General features: G+C 48.2%; 2 protein-coding genes and 1 pseudogene across 6 annotated transcripts in view; 1 reads left to right on the plus strand and 2 right to left on the minus strand.

The window, feature by feature from the left end:
• The window catches only part of EYA3 (EYA transcriptional coactivator and phosphatase 3), a 99,092-nt gene extending 89,577 nt beyond the window's left edge, over positions 1-9,515 (plus strand). For all 5 annotated transcript variants that reach the window (XM_059690582.1, XM_059690585.1, XM_059690583.1 and 2 more), the window contains 3 exons: positions 248-369; positions 1,693-1,793; positions 5,744-9,515. In XM_059690582.1, the coding sequence (XP_059546565.1) occupies positions 248-369; positions 1,693-1,793; positions 5,744-5,824 (304 nt within the window). In that variant the 3' untranslated portion in view covers positions 5,825-9,515. The remainder of the gene's footprint in view (positions 1-247; positions 370-1,692; positions 1,794-5,743) is intronic.
• Positions 3,058-4,502, minus strand: LOC132231442 (large ribosomal subunit protein uL18-like; annotated as a pseudogene).
• Positions 9,516-11,927: 2,412 nt separating the features above from the next.
• XKR8 (XK related 8) lies at positions 11,928-20,798 on the minus strand. Its single transcript, XM_059690587.1, has 3 exons — positions 20,378-20,798; positions 16,864-17,060; positions 11,928-14,541 (listed from the first exon to the last, which is right to left on the minus strand). Exons 1-3 carry the CDS (start codon positions 20,668-20,670, stop codon positions 13,832-13,834), a joined length of 1,200 nt encoding a protein of 399 aa, XP_059546570.1. The 5' UTR covers positions 20,671-20,798; the 3' UTR covers positions 11,928-13,831.
• Positions 20,799-20,858: the final 60 nt, after the last annotated feature.

Below are 20,858 nucleotides of genomic sequence, written 5' to 3' on the forward strand. Positions count from 1 at the left end.
GCAGTGAGCGAATTATCAGAGGGAAATGAGGCAAGAATCAAGTTGCTGCTCTGTGCCCACTATAGAATCTCTGTCCTTTAATATGGAAAGTAAGTAAACCTGAGATAATTAGAACGATAACTGAACAATGACATTGAACAAATATCATTACCAGGCCCTTTAAGGTTAATTTTTAATGGTTAGATCTAAAGGTCACATCCTGGATTGGTTCACCCTTTTCTTTTCTCTCCTTATTTCTCCCTTCTAGGAAGAATTGTGTGAATGTTCTGATCACTACAACCCAGCTGGTTCCAGCTCTGGCCAAGGTTCTCCTATATGGGCTTGGAGAAATATTTCCTATTGAAAACATCTATAGTGCTACCAAAATTGGTATGGTTTCTATTCAGTTTCTTACCACTTGCCTTACAATAATATTTCCTACTATGATGTACTTATTATTTACCAGTTCCTCTGTTAGACATATATCTATTTCTATATCTCTATATCTCTATATCTATCTCTATATCTATATCTATATCTATATATCTCCTCACAGTCTTCTGATATTACTGATGAGGCAGTTCAGGCTTAACAGTTATGTAACTTGCACAAGACTTCACAGAAAGTAAGTTACATAAACAGGATTCAAATCCAGATCTGTGGGACTTTGTTCTTTTCCTTTATAATATTTGAAAGGACATAATATCTAGTTTAGAAATCTACTTTTGCCTCATTTCCGATTTCTTTTTCGCATAGAGAGCACTACAATATAGTATAATAGAAAAATCACTTAACTGAAGAAGGTGGCAGAGCAGGGAAATAAAGTATAAGAGATGGCAAAGAAAAAGGAAAGAAAACAATTTCCTTTTTATTTATTTCTGCAAATAAAAAGCAGTATCACCTGTGCATGTTTTATGTGTAGGTTCCAAATGGGATTTGAATTTTTATTACCATATATCTAAAAACAGTCTGCAATGTATTGAAACACCCGTTTCCCCAAGGTTAAGGTCAGTGATATAGTATCTCAGTTGCAGTTACAAAATATAATAGTGAGGAAATTCCAGATATGACAAATGTTGCTGCCATATTTATTGGTACTCTGGGGTTCCTCCCCTACTGAAAGCCATAAGGCTCGTTCATGGCCAGGACTGTTTCTGGAAAATAAAAAATTGTAGGGAAATGGCTGTTGTCTGTTTCTTATTACTAACAAGAAACCGAGGCCTTATGTTCCCACTTTTCCCCCTACACTAAAATAGTTTCCCCTCAAAAAATATCCTTTCACAATGTCCAGAGCCTAGACTTGGAGTCAGGAGCCCAGAGTCTAGCTATAAACTTGTTTGGATCTGGGCAAGTCACTAGTCCCATTTCATCTGTTAAAAGAGGGTACGGTACCTATCTCACTGGATTATTTTGAGAATTAAGTAAGGAATAATTTGAAAACTGCTTTGTAAGCTGTCAAGTACAGGAGATGTGGAAAAGGGAAGTGGTGCTCACAGTTCTCACACTGCCTAGGCCACTTAGCCTCCCATTTATAGATGCAGAGAGTCTACTGGGATCTCTAGCTGCCACCGCTACTCCTCACCAAGCAAACTTCAGGGGCTGCCACTCACTTTGTCTGTGCACAGGCTGGTGAACCTAGCGGCAGCCTTTTCTTTGCTGTTGAAAAAAAGGTAGGACAGGATGTCCTAATAGGAAATTGCTTTCTCTCATCAGGTAAAGAGAGCTGCTTTGAGAGAATTGTGTCAAGGTTTGGAAAGAAAGTCACATATGTAGTGATTGGAGATGGACGAGATGAAGAAATTGCAGCCAAACAGGTAATCATGGTAAAGAAAATGTGGGAATTTCAGGACCTATTGCTCTCATTTGTGTATGCTTTGGAAAGGAAGAGAAATTCTAAGGAGAATCTGAACCTGACTTCAGTGTACTTCCTTGGATCATTTATCTACTTGGAGAGGTAGTGACCTTCATTCAGAAACTTTTGTTTTGTTTTGTTAGGTTTTTCGGTTTTTACAGAGGACATCGGACCTTTGAATTGTCTAATAACACACATTGATGACAACACAAAAAGCTGTGGTCCAGGGTAACGTGGGAGCAGAAAATATTAACTCGTTTGCTGCAATGTTAGCTCAGAAGTAATGTTTTGGGAAGACTGACCAGAGAATTTATTGTCTGTAGAGGATGCTGTGGAGTGCCGCCCAGACCCCCAGCAGGACTGAGGCACTCATTTCCTTAGCCACTCCCTGCTCTTGGCTGCTGTGGGCTCACAGTTTCTCCCCCAGAATTGCCCTCAGCGGAAGTTACATCACCTTCCCAAAGACACCTTGCTTCTAGTTACTGGTGGGGGTAGAGACACAGCTCTGGTCTCCATCCCTCATCTCTGAAGGGTGATCCAGCTCCAGCATGCTCTGGGATGGATTAGCGTCTCGCCAGGAGCTGTGTTACAGTTCAGTTTCAGGCAGTGCATTCTAAAGAGCATGAGACTTAGCTGTGAAAAGGCAAATAATTTTGACGTTTCCAGGCTTCAGATTCTCAAAAACCGTTGCAATCAATGGGGAGTTGTTTGGAGAAAGTTCTCTCTGCTTCTGAGTCCTGGAGAGTTTGTTCTGATGTTAACCTCCTCACTATGCAGTCCCAGCTTCAGGTTGTCTATTCTTGAAACAGGAAACAGGTGAAAGAGTCCTGACTATGTAACCTAAAATCACACCCTTTCAGATCTGAATCACCTATTAGCTGTGTGAATAATTGACTTATCCTCATCTGCTAAATGGATCTACAGAAGTTCTTTCCCTTCTACTCCAGCTTTCTTCTAGCAGCTCTATTTCTTAAACTTGGAGGCAGTGAGTTAACAACTAGGACCACTATCCTAATTTTCTTCATTCAGTAGCATGCAAACCTTCAGGAACTATTAATGAACTATGAGAATGGAGGTAATCAGTTGGCAATATTAACACATTATGTTTTCATTTGCCACTTTATGTAGCAATTCAAGGACCTTTATTTTTTCACATGTGTTATCTTTGGAGTTTTGATTCTTTTTATTTTTAGTTGCTTGTCCAATAAGTTTCTTGTCTCTCTGAAAAATCTTCATAAAAAATTGTGGTTTGGTTTATTAGCTCTCAGCTGCCTGTTCCTGAGCTCTGAGGAAGCTTGCTTTCTTCTGAGCTACCCGATCTTTACTCTGGGCAAGAGACATTTTGAGATGGTTCCACCTCTTCTTTTTAACTTCTTTCTTAGGCTTCTTCTCATAGACTGGATTATCTCATATAGCAGCAGGAGTTTCCTTTTTTTTTTTTTAAAAAATATTTTTACTGCCCTGACTGGTTTGGCTCAGTGGCCCAGTAGGGGGTTGTGCAGGAGGCAGCTGATCGATGTTTCTCTCTCATCGATGTTTCTAACTCTCTATCTCTCTCCCTTCCTCTCTGTAAGAAATCAATAAAATATATTTAAAAAAAAAATATATATATATATATGTATATATATATATATTGATTTCAGAGAGGAAGGAAGAGGGATAGAGAGATAGAAACATCAATGATGAGAGAGAATCATTGATTGGCTGCCTCCTGCACGCCCCCTACTGGGGACCAAGCCCACAACCCGGGCATGTGCCCTTGACTGTAATTGAACCCAGGACCCTTCAGTCCGCAGGCTGACGCTCTATCCACTGAGCCTAACCAGCCAGGGCACAGCATGAGCTTTCTTATACATCTCCTCCACCATGTCTAGAATTACATTGTTCTTTATGTATTGAGAGAACTGTTTCTTCATCTTTTTCCATTAGATCACTCATACTCTGCAGTGTTCTGACCCATGATATGCTTCCAATGTAGTTCTGCATTGAAGTCCTTCCTTTTTTTTTTTTTAATGTATCTTTATTGATTTCAGAGAGGAAGGTAGAGGGAGAGAGAGCTAGAAACCTCAAAGATGAAAGAGAATCGTTGATCGGCTGCCTCTTGCACACCCCACAATGGGAATGGATCCGCAACCTGGGCATGTGCCCTGACTGGGAACCTTGACCTCCTGGTTCATAGGTCAACATTCAACCACTGAACAACACCAGCCAGGCAATTTCTTTCTTTCTGAATCATAACCAGGGAATTGTTTGGAATTGTGAGAGATAGATAAGCCTCCATCCACAGCTCTCTTCAGGGCCCCAAAAACTTTATTTCCAGTAGTAGTTCTGGCAAGCCCTGCATCCAGGTAAAGGCGCCAGATTGACCATCAATGCTTTTCACATTGTGTTCATCTCCAGTCACCTCCACCTGCTTGTCCATGCCAAACCTATTGAGAAGCCTGTGGGCCAGCAGCAGGCCAGTACAGTGTGCTGCAGCTTCATTTGTGAGGCCAACCTTCACACCATGCTTTGGGAGTTCTTGAGTATAAACTGCACAGATTATCATACCTCCTTCTATAAGGGAATAAGCAGTCTGACAAATGATCTCTCTGTTAGTTACAGAAACTATCATCCTGTATTCAGGTGTGTTGTACTTATTTTTATCCTGGATCACCAAGTGTTTTGGGGAATAGTAATCAGTTTTACCCTCTCATTGTCTTCTGAATTTCACTTGGTATCTCTTGAAGTGGGCCTTATTTTTGACAAACCCTGTCCTGCAGAAGAGAGACCCATGTCCGCGGCTCGCCAAAGACCTGCAGGACTAGCACAGCTCCGGGGATGGAGGGGAGCTGGAGTTTTGATTCTAAAGTGCATGTTGCCTCTGAGAAAGATACTAGTGGATGTAGGTATCAGTACTTCTTGGTCTGAAGAAGGGAGAGGGAGATAAAGAACAACTCAAGTCGTTAGCAGAGTCGGTGTCTCTAAGCTGATGCCTGTTATCATTTACCATAGAATATACCTGCTGGAAAATGCCTTAAAACCTCTGTGCAATTCAGCCCCTACCCTGTGAGGGATCTTTCCTGCAGCCTTTTTGACAGAAGACTTCTAGTCCTTGTTTGAACATACCCCAGGATAAGGAGGCTGCTTCCCACGTATCCTGTTCTATTGTGGAGTTGTCCAAACTGTTAGGATGTTCCACCTTCCACCGAACTTAAATTTATCTCTCTGACTTTCACATCTTGGTCCTAGTGGCATTCCTGAGTACAACATAACAAGTCAGCTTCCTCTTCTCTATATTAAAAGCCTTTTAAATAGTATGTGCACTGAGTTACATGTCAAAAGAACTATTCTAGGACTTCAAAATTCTGGGTAATTTGTAACCAGTTTGAACAAGACAGTCAGTAACGCTAGTCTCCTGCAGCTTCGTAGAACATAGATTCTAACACTTGGATTTGTCAAAGCCATTCATAAGGCTTTCAGAACAGCACACAGTCTACTGGACATAATTCTGACCACATTACATAATGGGATTATTTCCAAGATCTGTATGTTCTGAATCTTAGTGATGAACAAGATTTGGGCCTTGTAGCTCTGTAACTTATAGGAAATTGCCTATCTACAAGAAAATGTAATATTGATACTAATTTCTTGTGTGGCTATTTTATTTGATCCTGAAGACCCTATATAGCAGCTAGAATAAGTAGATATAAGCATAGAGTTACCACTGAAACCTAATAAAAATCTCTCACATTTGTAGAGTGTCCTATAGTGTACAGTCCTTACACATATGACTTATTTGATCCTTATGGCAGCCCCATGAGGTGGGCAGGAGAAGAGAGGATTTCAAGTACCTGGGGAGAGGTCTTGGGTTTGGGTAAATATGGCCTCCCAAAAGAAGTTGGGTTAACAGCTGTCCCTGCTCTCTTCTAGCACAACATGCCTTTCTGGAGGATCACAAACCATGGAGACCTAGTGTCCCTCCACCAGGCTTTGGAGCTTGATTTTCTCTAAGAACTGGAATGAAGAGCCTTCCCCATGAGCTGCTTTTCACTCCTGAAAGGAGCCGGAGACTGGAACCAACTGAGAACTCTCTCTCTTTCTCCATGGAATGCTGGCGAGAACACAATCAGAACCAACAGCTGCAAGGGATGAAGCTTATTTTTGCTAAGAGTGAGCTGCAGCCCCCTCGGGTTCATTCTCATGCAGAAGCAGGACAGTTGGATTGAGAGAACAATAGACTCACTGCAGCTACAGTGCTTTTAATTCTGTGTTTTTTGTTTTGTTTCTTTTGTTTCAAAAAATGAAGAAGAAAAAACAAAAGGAAATTTTGGGGGCAGAGTTGCACTCTTTGTCCATGACCTGGTTGAGAACTGCTGTTAACTTGTGGTGATAGGATAAATGTGGCAGACTTTTGTAATAACATCTCTTGCAGTCTTTATAAACTCCTTAGCTGTAGAACATATTCCCAGTGAATGTATATGTAATTTTTATAGGTAAGGGTCTGGTCTCAGAAGCAGGTTTTCCCTCCTTTCTTTCCTAGCGAGAAAGGGATGTGTAAAGTTTCCTTGGAAAATAGTAATTGAAATATCTGAAATACCTCTCTGTGTGACAGTAGCACCTCTTTAGTTGCTCCAGTGGTCTGCTTTCTAGGATGGTTTCTCTGCTGTTCTTCCATCTCCTGGTTTGCTGAACTGTGGGGCACTGGACACTGATTAACTTTAGACTCTGGTATTTCCCATCCTAAAAGCCTCAGTCCCCTTTCCAATCCCTCCTCCCCGTTAACCAAATGGCACAATCCTGGAAACTTCTTCTCTTAGACAGTAAATGCTAAGCCTTCAGCTTGACTCTGATTCAAAGACTATGTCCAGGGGGCTTACCTCTAAACTGGAGAGAAGGGACTACGGCTTCTTGTGAATTTTCACTTCTTTGGTTCTTGAACCAGGACTGTTCCACCTTTTCCTCCTGCAGAGAGGCACTCCTCCCCCAACAGATGCTCACCCTACAGCCTTCCTTCCTTCCTTCTTAGTCCCCAGTGTAGGCTCCTGTCCCTTTCCTGCCCTGCATCCCTCACAGCCACCTCCGTGCAGCTCTGGCCAATCCCTGGGCTTTGGACCCAAGAAGTCAAATTAAGTCTAAGAACAGGCTCGTAACTACATTTGGCCAAAACTACCAATGTAGTTGACTTTCTTTGAAGCCCTTAAGCCTAGTAAGGGTATTCCGGGTATATTTACCCAGATCTCTGTCTGGAACTGAAGAGATTGCTGTGATCAAAACCCAATTTTCCCATGGTACACCCTCCCCTTTTCTCAAATCTCATTCTAAAGTGGAAAACCAGAAGCCAGAAATACTCCTGTTTTAGTTGTTGGGTCCCTACTCCATGCCTGGAAATTTAATCCTGGGCCAAATGCAGGGACATCTCCCAGCCTGGCCTCTGGGGAGATTGATGGGTGCCAGGCACTAGTCCCAGCCTTCTAGCCCAACTGTGTTTGTGGGTGCTCCATCCCTCCACGACCCACCTGGGCATCTGCTCAGGCAGGATAAACTTCCCTAGAGCTGAGGACGTTCAGCCTCTCCCAGGCTGCAGAGAGGTGTAGTCTGGAACTCAGTCGGACCAACCCCAGCGATACCTGCTTGACCCCAGAGAACCTGCATATTCATTTCTAGAGCTGTTGCAGCACAAAGAGGCCAGACTCCTCCCGAGTCCAGGTCATTCATGTAGCAGAGAAAGGCTGTTCATACACATTCCTTCAGAACTGAATGAGAAACAACTCATGGCTCACAATTGTAGGGAACAGGTCTTTGGAGAGGAGCTGAAGTCAGTGCTCATTGCTCAGCTGCTGCTTTGGCCTTGCTCTCGTCGGTGGGGTGGAAGTGGGGGTTATGTAGTCTAAGGCAGACTTTCCCTTGGTCTGAGTTCAGCACAGTTGCCCAGATGCCGCTCTGCCTTGCTTGATAATTGATCTTAGAAAGCTCTAGGGTGGATCTTTTCTTCCAGGCCCCATGCCCTCCGCCTACCGGCCGTGTAACTTGGTTTCCTACCCTGGACATAGGCCACCCGGTTGGTGCTGTGTTTCAGGCTTGTGAGGCTGTGGGGGGGTACCCCCATCATAGACCCAGGTCCACACACTAACCCCTCCCTCTCCCTGCCCTTGGGAGAAGCTCTTCATTCCTAGAATATGACGTGGACCCCTTTTCATTGGTCTTTTCCTGACTGCCCAGCCGAGGTCTGTGCAAAGGACCTTGAAATTGACCAAGAGAGGTGAGGAAGCTCAGCAGAGCAGTCGTTGCTCTTTTTTGGTTGTTGCCACACTCATTTAGGGGCAGGCAGAAACTGGGACCTGGCTCCTCTTTGCCAAAATGAATTGTCCAGGGAACACAGTGCTCTTTACCGTGTTTTTCTCCTCCCAGTACAAAGACCTGGAAAGGAAAATAAGTGGGAGCACCAAGAGCTCCTAGAAGCCGAGGGCCCCGGGACACTGGGGGTCCTCTAGACGAGGGGGAAGCTCTCTTTACTAGAAAGAATCCTTTCCCCAGCTGGGGACTGGGTTCTATAAGATGGGTCTGCACATTTCGTGGTGAGGACTTTTCTAGTAAGGGATCCGGAGTTGTCAAGTGTGTCCTGGGTTTAAGAGGTGGCTTGACTCTCGAATGTAAAACTGACTGTGCCTTAGCATCACCCTGTCCAGTGTCCCTGGGGCAGCTGGTGGTGTCCAGGAGAATGGATTCCTGCTCCAGATTTAGATGCTTTTATTTGGTTTGGGGTGTTCCTATCTTCTGCTCTGCAGGTTGGGAGGGGCCAAAACGAGCGTCCCAGGAGGCTTGTGCCACAGTTTGTTCGCAGTTTACACACACTCAGCGCTAAAGCTCCCAAGTAGAATCTGACTGGCAAACCGGCTGCAGCATGTGGAGCTTTTAGATGTCCACTCCCTTGAATGGGTGTCAGTGCTGCTGAAGCATAGGGAAGAGGACGAGGGACAGAGCTGTTCTCCCACTTCCTGGGAGAGTGATGGTCTGAGCCAAGGGGTCCTGAGCTTGGGGTGTTCCTCTCCTCCTGCAGGAAGGGGCAAGCAGGGCCCCTTGAAGCAAGCTTCTGTCTCTTACCACTAATTTGGTTTCCTTTTCATCCAAAAGTTGGAACTCCCCAGATTTCCACCATAACAAGCCAAATCTGAATTCTGAGATTCTAAAATATCTTATATATATTATGTTCTTATTGATTTTTAGAGAGAGAAGGAGAGAGAAACATCGATCAATCGGCTGCCATCTGCACACCCCCTACTGGGGATCAAGCCCACAACCCAGGCCTGTGCCCTGACCAGGACCTCTTGGTGTATGGGAGGATGCTCAACCAACTGAGCCACACTGGCCAGGGCAAATTCTAAAATATCTTAAACCACAAGAGAGAAAATCTAGTTCAGCAGGCCTTCTGTTTCTCTCCTCTGAGTCAGACAGCTCTAGCAAGCAAGACTCATTGGCTAGTTCCTAATGCACTGACAGGAGCCATCCCATTAAGGGCAACTTCTCAAAGCCTGACCCTCTGGATTACAGATGCCTCATTTAGCAGTAAAAGGCATTGATTGAATTGGATATATTTATGTGACTGCGGGCATTCATGGCTGTAGAGTCTTTGACCATAATGTTATATGTAATGGGAACTATCTTGTAAACTTGAAAAAAAAATAAAGTTTTTATTTTCTATACAGTTTGCTCCTATGTCTTTTCTGAATAGGATCAACACAGTTGCCCAGCTAGTTGGCACCTAAGTAAGGTTTTATAAAAATCTGAAGAGCTCATTATAAAAATCGAGTTCATTAAAAGATACCACCCTTTTAATAACTAATTAATTTCACCAAAAAGGTAGAAAAAAATAACCAATCTTTTGGTATAAATAAATGTACATGGAGGAAAAATAATTTGCAAGGAAAAGTTTGTTTTAGCTGATCCTCACCCGAGGATATTTTTCCATTTATTTTTAGAGAGGGCGGGGGGGAGAGAGAGAGAAACATCCAGGTGAGAAAGACACCAACCAGGGCCAGGAATTGAACTTTAAACCCAGGCACATGCCCTTGACCAGAATCGAACCTGCAACCCTTTGGGGCATGGGTCGGAACTCTAATCACTAAGCCAGGACAAATTAATTGTCTATAAAATATATTGAGCCCGGCTGGCGTGGCTCAGTTGTTGAGCATCGACCTGTGAACCAGGTGGTCAGGGTTTGATTCCCAGTCAGGGCACATGCCCGGGTTTCGGGCTCAATCCCCAGTAGGGGCATGCAGGAGGCGGCTAATCAATGATTCTCTCTCATCATTGACGTTTCTCTCTCCCTCTCCCTTCCTCTCTGAAATCAAATTTTATACACACACACACACACTCTCTGAGTGGCCAGATTATTATGACCACCCCATCAGTACTTCGTTGGGCCACTTTTTGCCTTCAATACTGCGGCGATTCTTCTTGGCATTGACTCCACGAGATGTTGAAAGGTGATGCGAGGAATCTGACACCATGCCTGATGAATAGCACTGTCCAGTTCTGAGAGATTTGATGGTTGTGGAACCAGCTGCCTGATGGCTCTTTTAACTTCGTCCCACAAATGCTCAATTGGATTGAGATCTGGTGATTGTGGGGACCACCTAAGCAAGGTAAAGTCTCCCTCATGTTCTTGAAACCACTCCTGCACAATACGAGCACCATGGCATGGCGCATTGTCTTGTTGGAAGAAGCCATCTCCATTGGGATACGCCATCAACATGAGAGGATGAACTTGATCAGCAACGATACTTAGGTATGTTGTGCTATTCAGACATTGTTCCACACGAATTAAAGGGCCCAAATCATGCGAGGAAAACATGCCCCAAACCATAACACTGCCCCACCAGCTTGAAGGGCTGTACTCATGCACGTGGGGTGCATGCTTTCATGCTGTTTCCGCCAAATTCTCACTCTGCCATCTGCATGATGCAACTGGAAACGTGATTCATCGACCACATGACTTTTTTCCAATGCTCGACTGTCCAATCCTTGTGTTCTTGTGCTTGGGTAACTATCGTGGTAAACAACCTGCTTCCCTGTTTATAACGGTCTGGCCCTCTAACAACTTCAGCTCGAAATTATAGCCAATTTGCCTACAAATGTCAGGTGGTCATAATAATCTGGCCACTGTGTGTGTGTGTGTGTGTGTTGCTTTTTAAAGTTTAGGACTGGTATAAGAGATTTCATTTTCTGTCAAATGTGTTGAAATTTAATTATTAGAGAGTAACTTGCTGTGCTGAGCTTAAAACACAAAAGCAATAAAACACAAACTAACATCAAGCCTTGTTGGATATGGCCTGATTTCATGTCCCATCGGCTACTTTTTCTCATTTCATTTCTTCAGATTTGGGTCTGTCCATTGTTGGTCTGGAAAAATCAAGAATTCTTTTGCCTTTTATTTCCATGAAGGAAATCAGAATCCAGATCTAGCTTCCAAGTGCCATAGATGTCAGAGTAACAGGTGTTTTTCCCGAATTAATCATCTCAGGAAAGATGGGGTTGCCATGTATTCTAATCATTACATCTTTTCAACAGAAAGTTGTACATTATGGCTCTGTTGGCTCAGTTGGTTGAAGCATCATCCTGTACACCAAAAGGCTGTGGGTTTGATCCCCAGTCAGGGCGAGTACAGGAGGCAACCAATGGGTGTTTTTCTCTCACATCAATGATTCTCTCTCCCTCCCCCTTCCTCTCTCTCTAAAAACAAACAAACAAACAAACAAACAAAAAAAAACACCCATATCCTCAGGTGAGGATTTAGAAGAAAAAAAAGGGGCACATGTTGGACCACACTGTAGATGAAGCAAACCCGTGAGTTGCTATATCCTTGCTTGTAAGCACAAATATTGCTTCTCAAGCCCAAAGAGTAAACACCTCCATCTCTCCTTACGATAAGTATAACATCTGCACATTTCTCAAAAACTTTCGGTGGCAGACAATTCAGGAGGTTTTTATTCTTCAAAAACAGGTTTCTTGACATTTGAAAAAAAAATGATTGATGGGAATTTTCAAAGGAAATTTCTAATGGGTGTGTAATGTCACTCATCTTTTTAAAGCTTTTGATTCTGTAATCTTATTTATAATATCTTCACCCGAGAATATTTTTCCATTGATTTTTAGGGAGAGTGGAAGAGAGAGGGAAAGACAGAAACATCAATGTGAGAGAAACACATCGATGAGTTGTCTCCTACACCAGCCCTGACTGAGGTACATGCCTTGACCAGAATTGAACCCTGGACCCTTTGATCCACAGGCCGACCCTCTATTCACTGAGCCAAACCGGCTAGGGCGATCCTGTAAACTTTTAAGTGTATATACAAATGAAACTTTTTCTATAGCTTTTTAGGTAGTATCGGTATACATTGTTTGAAGTTAACTGCATACATATTGCCATCATTTGACAACTTCATCTAGAGCAGCGGTTCTCAACCTGTGGGTCGTGACCCCTTTGGCGGTCGAACGACCCTTTCACAGGGGTCGCCTAAGACCATCCTGCATATCAGATATTTACATTACGATTCATAACAGTAGCAACATTACAGTTATGAAGTAGCAACGAAAATAATTTTATGGTTAGGTCACAACATGAGGAACTGTATTTAAAGGGCAGAAGGTTGAGAACCACTGATCTAGAGTATAGATGACAGTTTTGGCAAAAATTCCTTGTTTCTCCAACCCACAGACCTCCCGAGAGCAGCAAAAGATTCCACCTCCCTGGCACCATTGCCCGCTTTCACATTCCTTAAGCCACCTCATCACTTACCCCCTCCCTGAGCTTCCAATAAAAGACCTTCCTTCACCTGGGCTCCCGTATTCACTTCCGGCACTAAAGGCGTTTGCAGCTACTGCCGGGCCCAGCAGCAGAGCAAGCACCAGTCAGTCCAGATCTGGGTTCTGGTGCCCACCTGAACGATCAACCCCACGCCGGCTCGCCAGCCCCGAAACGTAGAAAGCAAGGTGGAGAAGTCCTGCCCACGTCCAGCCCCCTTCTCCTCTGTCCTCTTCACCGATTCTGAGCAGTGGGCTTCGTGTCCCCGACCCCTTCTTTCCAAGCGGCGTGGAGTTCTGCAGATTTAGTTTAATGACACAACTAGTTTGGAGGATTTTATAAGGTTTTAATAACAACCTAATAATACTGTTCAACAAAACAACACATCGTGTCTCACCTGCAGAGACACATGCACATACCTTCTCCTCCTCACAATAGGTTCCGAGGTAGAAAATACACTGTAAGGCAGCGGTTCTCAACCTGTGGGTCGCGGCCCCTTTGGCGGTCGAACGACCCTTTCACAGGGGTCGCCTAAGACCATCCAGCATATCAGATATTCACATGACGATTCATAACACTACAGTTATGAAGTAGCCACGAAAATAACTTTATGGTTGGGTCACAACATGAGGAACTGTATTTAAAGGGCTAGAAGATTGAGAACCACTGGTCTAACGTATAAAACATACACTCCATGGGCTGAGCCATGGCCCAGACCACAGGTTAACAAGGCACGTGGTTAAAAGGCAGCCCCTTGAGAGCAGAGTCAGAGGCCGGGCCAGCTGCACTAAGGCCTTGGATGGGTTGATGGAGGTCAGCCAATTGGGGCATCCATGGCTTCCAGGATAGGGGACCCAAGGGCTGGGAGAGCGCCTCCACCAATTATTTGGGTGAAAACACCAACACTGGGGTGCTTTGGGCTCCAGATATACTGGTTGGAAGGAAAAGAAAAGGGGATCTCTTCTGTCCTCTCCAAGTGTTTTGTATATAATTGAGGCTCTTGACCCTCTAGGGTGCGGTCCTCCTCATCTTCTTCTGATCTTTGAAGGCAGGCCTCTGTCTTATTCAGCTCTAGTCTCCAGTGCCTGGCCAGATCAGGCAGCAAGTGCTTGTTGAGTGAGTCAAGGCCCCTAGCAGCACAATTAGCTTATCTTCTCCTGCATCCTAACGATTGATTGCATGTGTCCTTCTGTCCCCTGGCTGGGTCCGACCCTGCCTCAAAGGACGCCATTGGCCTCCCCCGGCCATGGCAAAGCAGCCTCATCCCTCGCCTTGGAGAAAAAATTCTGAGCCAAATGGTCCATGCGCCTGTTCTGAGGCAGCTGATAGTACCCGAGGGAGCGGGAGGCGGCTGTCCCGTCCACCTGGTCAGGCTTCCAGGGGTAGCTGGGGTGCAGCCAGCGGTAGTAGACAAGCCGCAGAACCAGACCCAGAAGGAAGCTGGTGCCGCCCACAGGCAGCAACATCTGCAGCAGGATCCCACTGGGCAGCCATGCACTTTGCGTCACCCAGGTGACCACCATGAGAACGCTGTCACTCAGGAGGAACGCCAGGTGGATGGTGGCACGGCCTCGAGTGTGACCCTCAGCCACATTGAACCAGGAGAAATAAAGGATGGTGGCCACCGTTGCCCGGTAGAGCCACTCGGAGCGGGGGTCTGGCATAAAATCGGTGCCCTGACACCAGACCCAGAACAGCAGCACCAGCCACAGGCCCACGAAGTGCAGAGCCACGTAGCGGGGGAAGAGAGCCGAGAACAGGGCCACAGCCAGGACTCGGGGCCACAGCAGCAGCAGGTTCCACAGGAAGTAGATCACGGAAGAGCCCAGCCCCAGGACAGGCTTGGAGGGGAGGCAGGTGCGCAAGGCCCGGTGGTAGTCAAGCAGTGCCCATGAGATACCCATGAAGGACGTGCAGATGCCAACCCCTGCGGAGAGGAAGAGGAGACAGCTGAGGCCTGTGGGCAGCCTGCCTGCCCCTCCCCAGGGCTCACAGGTTCTGGGGGCCTCATAACCACCCTGAGGTGGGTATGCGAACCCCCAATTTGTTGAAGGGAAAACTACAACTGGAGAACATTGTTCTCACAACCAAAACCTGGTCTGAGATTCAACTCTGGGGTCTGCCCTTCACCACAAAGCTTTTACTTTTCAGGTGCTACCTGAGAGGGTGTGCGACGTACACACCCTCATCCGCACCCCTGGGCCTTGGCATCTTAAAGAACCCTGCAACCCTTCCTTTCCCGGAAGAGCCCACGCCTTTCTTGGATCTGAAACTCAGCGGTCCCAGTTCCCCCTTTCTTACTCTCAGAAAGGGAAGCTGGAAACCCCATGCGGTGGCAACAGGCCTCTGAAGGTGCCCTGCTGTGTGGAGGGTAGATCCTCACCCCCCTCCCCTCCCTGCTCAGACTGGGCCTGGTCTTGATTTTCCAAAACTCCAAGTGCACAGTGGGGATCCTATCCCACCTACTGGTTGTCCACGGTGGACTAGAGGCACCAGGGTCCCCAGAGAGGGAGGGAAGCAGCGCTGGAATGTCTCTAGAACGCTTCCTCCCCTGCCTCCTTCCCACCGCATCCATTCGCCAGATGTTTACTGGGAACCTCTTATGGGCCAGGACCCCACGCCCAGCCTGGAATCCTTACCCTGAAGTAGCCCCTGGAGCAGCGGTTCTCAACCTGTGGGTCGCGACCCCTTTGTAGGTGGAATGACTCTTTCACGGGGGTCGCCTAAGACCATCGGAAAACACATATATAATTACATATTGTTTTTGTGATTCATCACTATGCTTTAATTATGTTCAATTTGTAACATGAAAATACATCCTGCATACCAGATATTTACATGACGATTCATAACAGTAGCAAAATTACAGTTATGAAGTAGCCACGAAAATAATTTTATGGTTGGGGGTCACCACCACATGAGGAACTGTACGAAAGGGTCGCGGCATTAGGAAGGTTGAGAACCGCTGGCCTAGAGCCACACATCCAGATCTGGTCCCACCCACTTATGTTGAACTAATGACCAATTTCCTTATCTCTGAGCTCCTTCAGGGTAGGAACACAGATTCTGCTCCCCTGGGATCCCCAGGCAGCCCAGCACAAATGTTTGTTAAATAAAAACTTGGGAAAATCCGTCTCTTCCCTCGCTCCTCTCCCCCAACCCCCATACACAGACGGTATAGACTGTATCCATTTGGCCCTGATCCTAGACACTCACTGCCCTCAAACAGGCAAACAAAAATGTGTGCCCAGTATATGCTGTGTGTCCCAGGGCAAATCACTCCACCTTTCTGTCCCTCTTTCCTCTTGTGCAAAATGGAGATAAACATAGCACCAACCTATAGGGCTTGATGTGAGCTCTGACAATAAAGCACTCCACACAGTGCCTGGTTACCAGCAGGCACTCGATCGTGATGGCTGCTATTACTGGTCTTTTTCAATTAATACTACAGGCTCAAAAGAGCAGCTGAAAGTGTCCCTGGAGACCAAGTCCAACCCCATCTTGTACAGCTATGGAACCTGAGGCCAGAGAAGGGAAGGCTCTCCAGGTCACACCGTGAGTGAGGGCGGAGTGGAGACTGGTCCCTTGGGAGGCCTGTGGCATTTACAGCAGGGGTGGGGGAGCAGGGCAGGAAGCAGGGGTGTGGCAGAAAAGGGGCAGCCCTGGACCTGGAATCAGACACAGTTGGAGTCCATGGGCTCATTACTTCCCTTTAACTACCTGCTTTCCAGCCAGCCCAGCAGGGCAGGGGCTGGTCCTTGCTCACTGCAGTGCCCCCAGCACAGGGACAGGCACAAAGATGCTCAATAACAACTTAAGTGAGTGAAGGTGCCCAACAAACATTTTATGGGCCAACAAGTTGTCTATTATGTGTCGCACCCTACACACTCACTTTATCTGTTGTCTTCAAAAGAGTAAAAATGACAATTAAGCTTTATTTATGCACCAGAGACTTGGTATATGCATCACCTCCCTTGATCCTTTCATCAGTCCTATGGGGTAGGATTATGTGCTATGTCCATTTCACAGATAAAAACAAACCAGTACTCAGAGAGGTGGAGTCATTAGTCAAACTCCTGCAGCTAGTGTTGGGATTTGACGCTGGAATTGAGCCCAGGCCTGCCTGACGAAGGACGTGCTCCTATCTCCTAAGCAGCCCTCATGAAAGAGTGGAAGCATTTCTGATCTCTGTGGGAAACTTTCTCCAGCCACAAAAGGGGGGCGAGCTGCTGCCAGGGCGACTACTCACACTGGTAGTACTCGGCCTGGCCGCTCTGCAGCACGATGGCCAGCACCAGCGTGAGCTGCGGTGTCTTCTCCAGGAAGGTCTCAAAGAGCCGCAGCATGCTGATGTCCAGGGAGAGGAAGTCGGCGTAGGCCAAGTCGAACGGGGAGGGCGTCTCCTGCTGCCACACCAACAGCCCCTGCTGCAGCCCTTGCATGCACCTAGGCACAGAGGGATGACCCAGGGGCCAGGTTAGTGTCCCGAGGCATTCCTCCTTCCCCTGCTTACCAGGTAGGTGCAGGCAGGCGCCAATCCTACAAGCTGTGGGACGTTGGGCAAGACAGAGCGTCGGCCTATGGACTCAAGGGTCCTGGGTTCAATTCCGGTCAAGGACACATGCTCCAGTTGCCGGCTCCATCCCCAGTAGGGGGCGTGCAGGAGGCAGCCAATCAATGATTCTCTCTCATCATTGATGTTTCTATCTCTCTCCCTCTCCCTTCCTCTCTGAAATCAATAAAAACATTTTTTTTAAAAAAAAAAGAGTTCTGCCAACACAGTAAAAAAAACACACACCCCAAAACAATAATTACTGCTGCTCCTGCTGGCCAGGCACTATCCCAAGTTCATCACAAACCTTGTCCCATTTAGGCCTTACAACATCTGTATTTTACAGATGGGAAAACATGACCAAAGAGCTAATAAGCAGTAGTGTTTGAATATCAAAGGCACACAAGAAAACTGCCTACGATGATAGTTCTCAAATGTTAGCAAGCCCAAGAATGTCTTAGGCTCCTGTGGGGAAGGGCAGCCATTGAGAGCTTCTGAGCACAGGTGAGACAGGTCAAACTGTGCTGTAGAAAGAACTCCCAGGTGTGGCGAGGAGGAAGGGATGGAGGGGCTAAGACCGGAAGCAGGGGTCTATTTGAGAGGCTGTCGTAACAATCCAGGGAGAAAGGACAAGAGCCTCAGAGGGGTGGGGACGGAGACCGCGGCAGAGGTGAGAGAGTACAGAAGTTGGACAGACAGGCCTGGGTGACCCGCTGGCAGGAGGGGGGAGTGGAGATGCACCACGGCTTCCACCACCCACAGCTGGTCTCAGCTGGTTACTGGGAGGTGAGCCCTTGGCTCACTGCGAACTCATTCATCAGACAGGTACTGTTACCTCCCCGGGACGGACTTGACGACACGGGAAGGAAACAGGCAGGCAGCCCTGGGCTGGGGCGCTCCCCGAGCAGGAGCCTCTGCCCCTGGTCCCCCAATGCCAGGGCAGGGCCCTGCCTCAGCCGAGTCACAGGCAGGCACAGAGATGGCTCTCAAACCAAAGCTCAGTACACTGTCTGCCTCACACTCAGCAGAAACAGGAGACGGGAAGATGCAGATACAGTTAGGGGTTCAGGGCTCACTGAGGCTGCCAGAACGGTAACGTGTGCCTCTTCATGCCCCCCTGGAGTTTTACTGATGCCTGTACAGTCCCTCGGGCAAAATGCACCGTTCAAAGCCCCTCTCGCCCCCTCCTGGACACTCGCTGCAGCTTTGTCAAGACAAGAGCTGGAGAGACTGCAAAAATGGATTCAAACACTCGCCCGTTTGGCTCAGTAGATAGAGCATCAACCTGTGAGCCGAAGGGTCCCGGGTTCGATTCCGGTCAAGGGCACGTACCTTGGTTGCAGGCTCCTCCCCTGGGCCCTGGTCGGGGCTCCTGCAGGAGGCAACCAATTGATGTGTTTCTCTCACGTCGATGTTTCTCTCTGTCTTTCCCTCTCTCTTCCACTCTCCCTAAAAATCAATGGAAAAAATATCCTCGGGTGAGGATTAACAACAACAACAAAAATGGATTCAAAAGCAGATCCCGAGTCCACCCACCCCATCCCAACCCAGCCCAACCCAGGCCACATCCCGTCCTGACTTCACGTCATGACTCTGACCCCTTGGTGTCAGTTTCCCCATCTCTAGAGGGCCTTGCCAGTCCTGGAAAGGAGGAGTCAGAGCCCATCGCTGCCCTCTAACTTGGTCAGGGTGGGGAGCAGGGGGAGGCGGGAGGAAATGTTCAGGGAGAATACAGCTGGGAAAGAAAGGGTGCGAGGCACTCAGGGGTGAGGGGACAAGTACCGCTCTGGGGGTCAGGGCTGCTGGAACTCTCATGAAGCTAGCTAGCGTTTGCACACAATTCACAGGTCTCATTTTATTTAATCTGCACCAAACAGAGGCATGCATGAGGACCATCCCCCCTGGAACAGAGAGTAAACTGAGACCTACAGGAGTCAAGTGTCTTGCCCAAGGCCCCATCCACAGCTAAAAGGAACACTGGTCTGTCTGCTTACCTGTCTCAGGAGCTGAGCTCTCTGTTCTTTCCCTCACTCCTCACAACAGGCCTGCCTGCCAGACCTACCTTTATATATATATATATATACACACACTATATAATAAAGAGCTAATATGCTAATTAGACCAAATTGCAGATCGACCATCCAGATGACCTTCTGGATGAAGCTGCGGCTGTGAGGGCAGAGACCCTTGCACAAATTTTGTGCATCAGTCCTCTAGTCTATAATAATAAAAGCATAATATGCTAATTAGACCAGACATCCTTCCAGATGTCCTTCCGGACAAAGCCAGGGCTGTGAGGGAAGCCGGGGTCCCGGGTACCTGCGGGTGGCCAGAGGGAAGCCCGGGTCCTGGGTGCCAGAAGGAAGCCAGTGCCGGCAGCCCGGGGAAGGAAGGCCTACTCTTGCATGAAATCATGCATCAGGCCTCTATGTATATATGTTACACACATATATATTGATTTCAGAGAGGAAGGAGAGGGAGAGAGAGATAGAAACATCAATGATGAGAATCATTGATTGGCTGCCTCCTGCACACTGGACCCAGCCAGCAACCGGGACATGTGCCCTTGACCGGAATCGAACCTGGGACCCCTCAGTCCGCAGGCTGGCGCTCTATCCACTGAGCCAAACCCGCCAGAGCTACTACCTCTTTTTAACAGGGGAGGAAGCCGAGGCTCAGAGAAAGGCAGGCATGAGGCCACAGATGGTAAAGCCAAGACTGGGTCCCAGAGACGTCTGACTCCGAATCAGCCTTTCTTCTCTGGCCCTGCTTCCTTCTTTACCTGTGCCCGGCAGGGGAGGGCTGGATGAGGTCTGAGGGCTATCAGCCGGCGTCATTTTTTAAGGAGCTGGAAACTCACTTGTAGGTAAAGGTGCCCAGGGGGTACCTCCCCACCCCCATCCCGTGCCAGGGCGCCACCTGTACAGATAGCCCAGCTGTCGGGGGTACCGCCGGGCTCCGTCCCCTCCCTTCCCCAGGGCGGGGCGCTCACCTGTACAGGTAGCCCAGCTGTCGGGGGTACCGCCGGGCTCCGTCCCCTCCCTTCCCCAGGGCGGGGCGCTCACCTGTACAGGTAGCCCAGCTGTCGGGGGTACCGCCGGGCTCCGTCCCCTCCCTTCCCCAGGGCGGGGCGCTCACCTGTACAGGTAGCCCAGCTGTCGGGGGTACCGCCGGGCTCCGTCTCGCCCCTTCCCCAGGGCGGGGCGCTCACCTGTACAGGTAGCCCAGCTGCAGGAGGTGGAGCAGCGCCAGGCAGCGCGCGGAGAGCTGAGACGAGTGCAGGTCGGCGGGGTCGGCGCGCAGCCAGACCCAGCTGAAGACCTGAAGTGCGACCGAGGCGACACCCAGCAGCGACAACACCAGCGCGGCCCACAGGTAGCGGCCGCTGAGCACATACTGGCTCGCCGCCCACAGGGCGGAGCCCAAGTGGAGGAGGAAGGCAGAGACGCCCAACACGCCCAGGATCAGGTCCCGAAGGAGGATGGCGCGGAGTGAGCAGGGCATGACCCGCCGGCCTCTCCGGCTGCTGCCCTCTGGGCTGGGACTCGCCCTCCTGCCCGGGGTCCCGGCGGCCGGAAGGAGGCAGTCACAACCCTCCGAGCCGCCTGGGCCCGGCCTCCTGGGCGGGACTTCCCCGGCCCGCCCTGTCCGGGGCGGAGCGAGGCCCGCAGGCCCCGCCCCAGGTGGTCCGA

The sequence above is a fragment of the Myotis daubentonii genome, chromosome 3, assembly GCF_963259705.1.
Source record: "Myotis daubentonii chromosome 3, mMyoDau2.1, whole genome shotgun sequence".
Taxonomy (NCBI): Eukaryota; Metazoa; Chordata; class Mammalia; order Chiroptera; family Vespertilionidae; genus Myotis; species Myotis daubentonii.

Coding starts and splice junctions, on each gene's coding strand:
- XKR8 (XM_059690587.1), bottom strand. CDS start 20,670: ATGCCCTGCTCACTCCGCGCCATCCTCCTTCGGGACCTGATCCTGGGC. Junction 17,061..20,377: donor CAGCTGGGCTACCTGTACAG/GTGAGCGCCCCG, acceptor CTCTGTGCCTAG/GTGCATGCAAGGGCTGCAGC. Junction 14,542..16,863: donor CCAGGCCGAGTACTACCAGT/GTGAGTAGTCGC, acceptor TCCTCTCCGCAG/GGGTTGGCATCTGCACGTCC.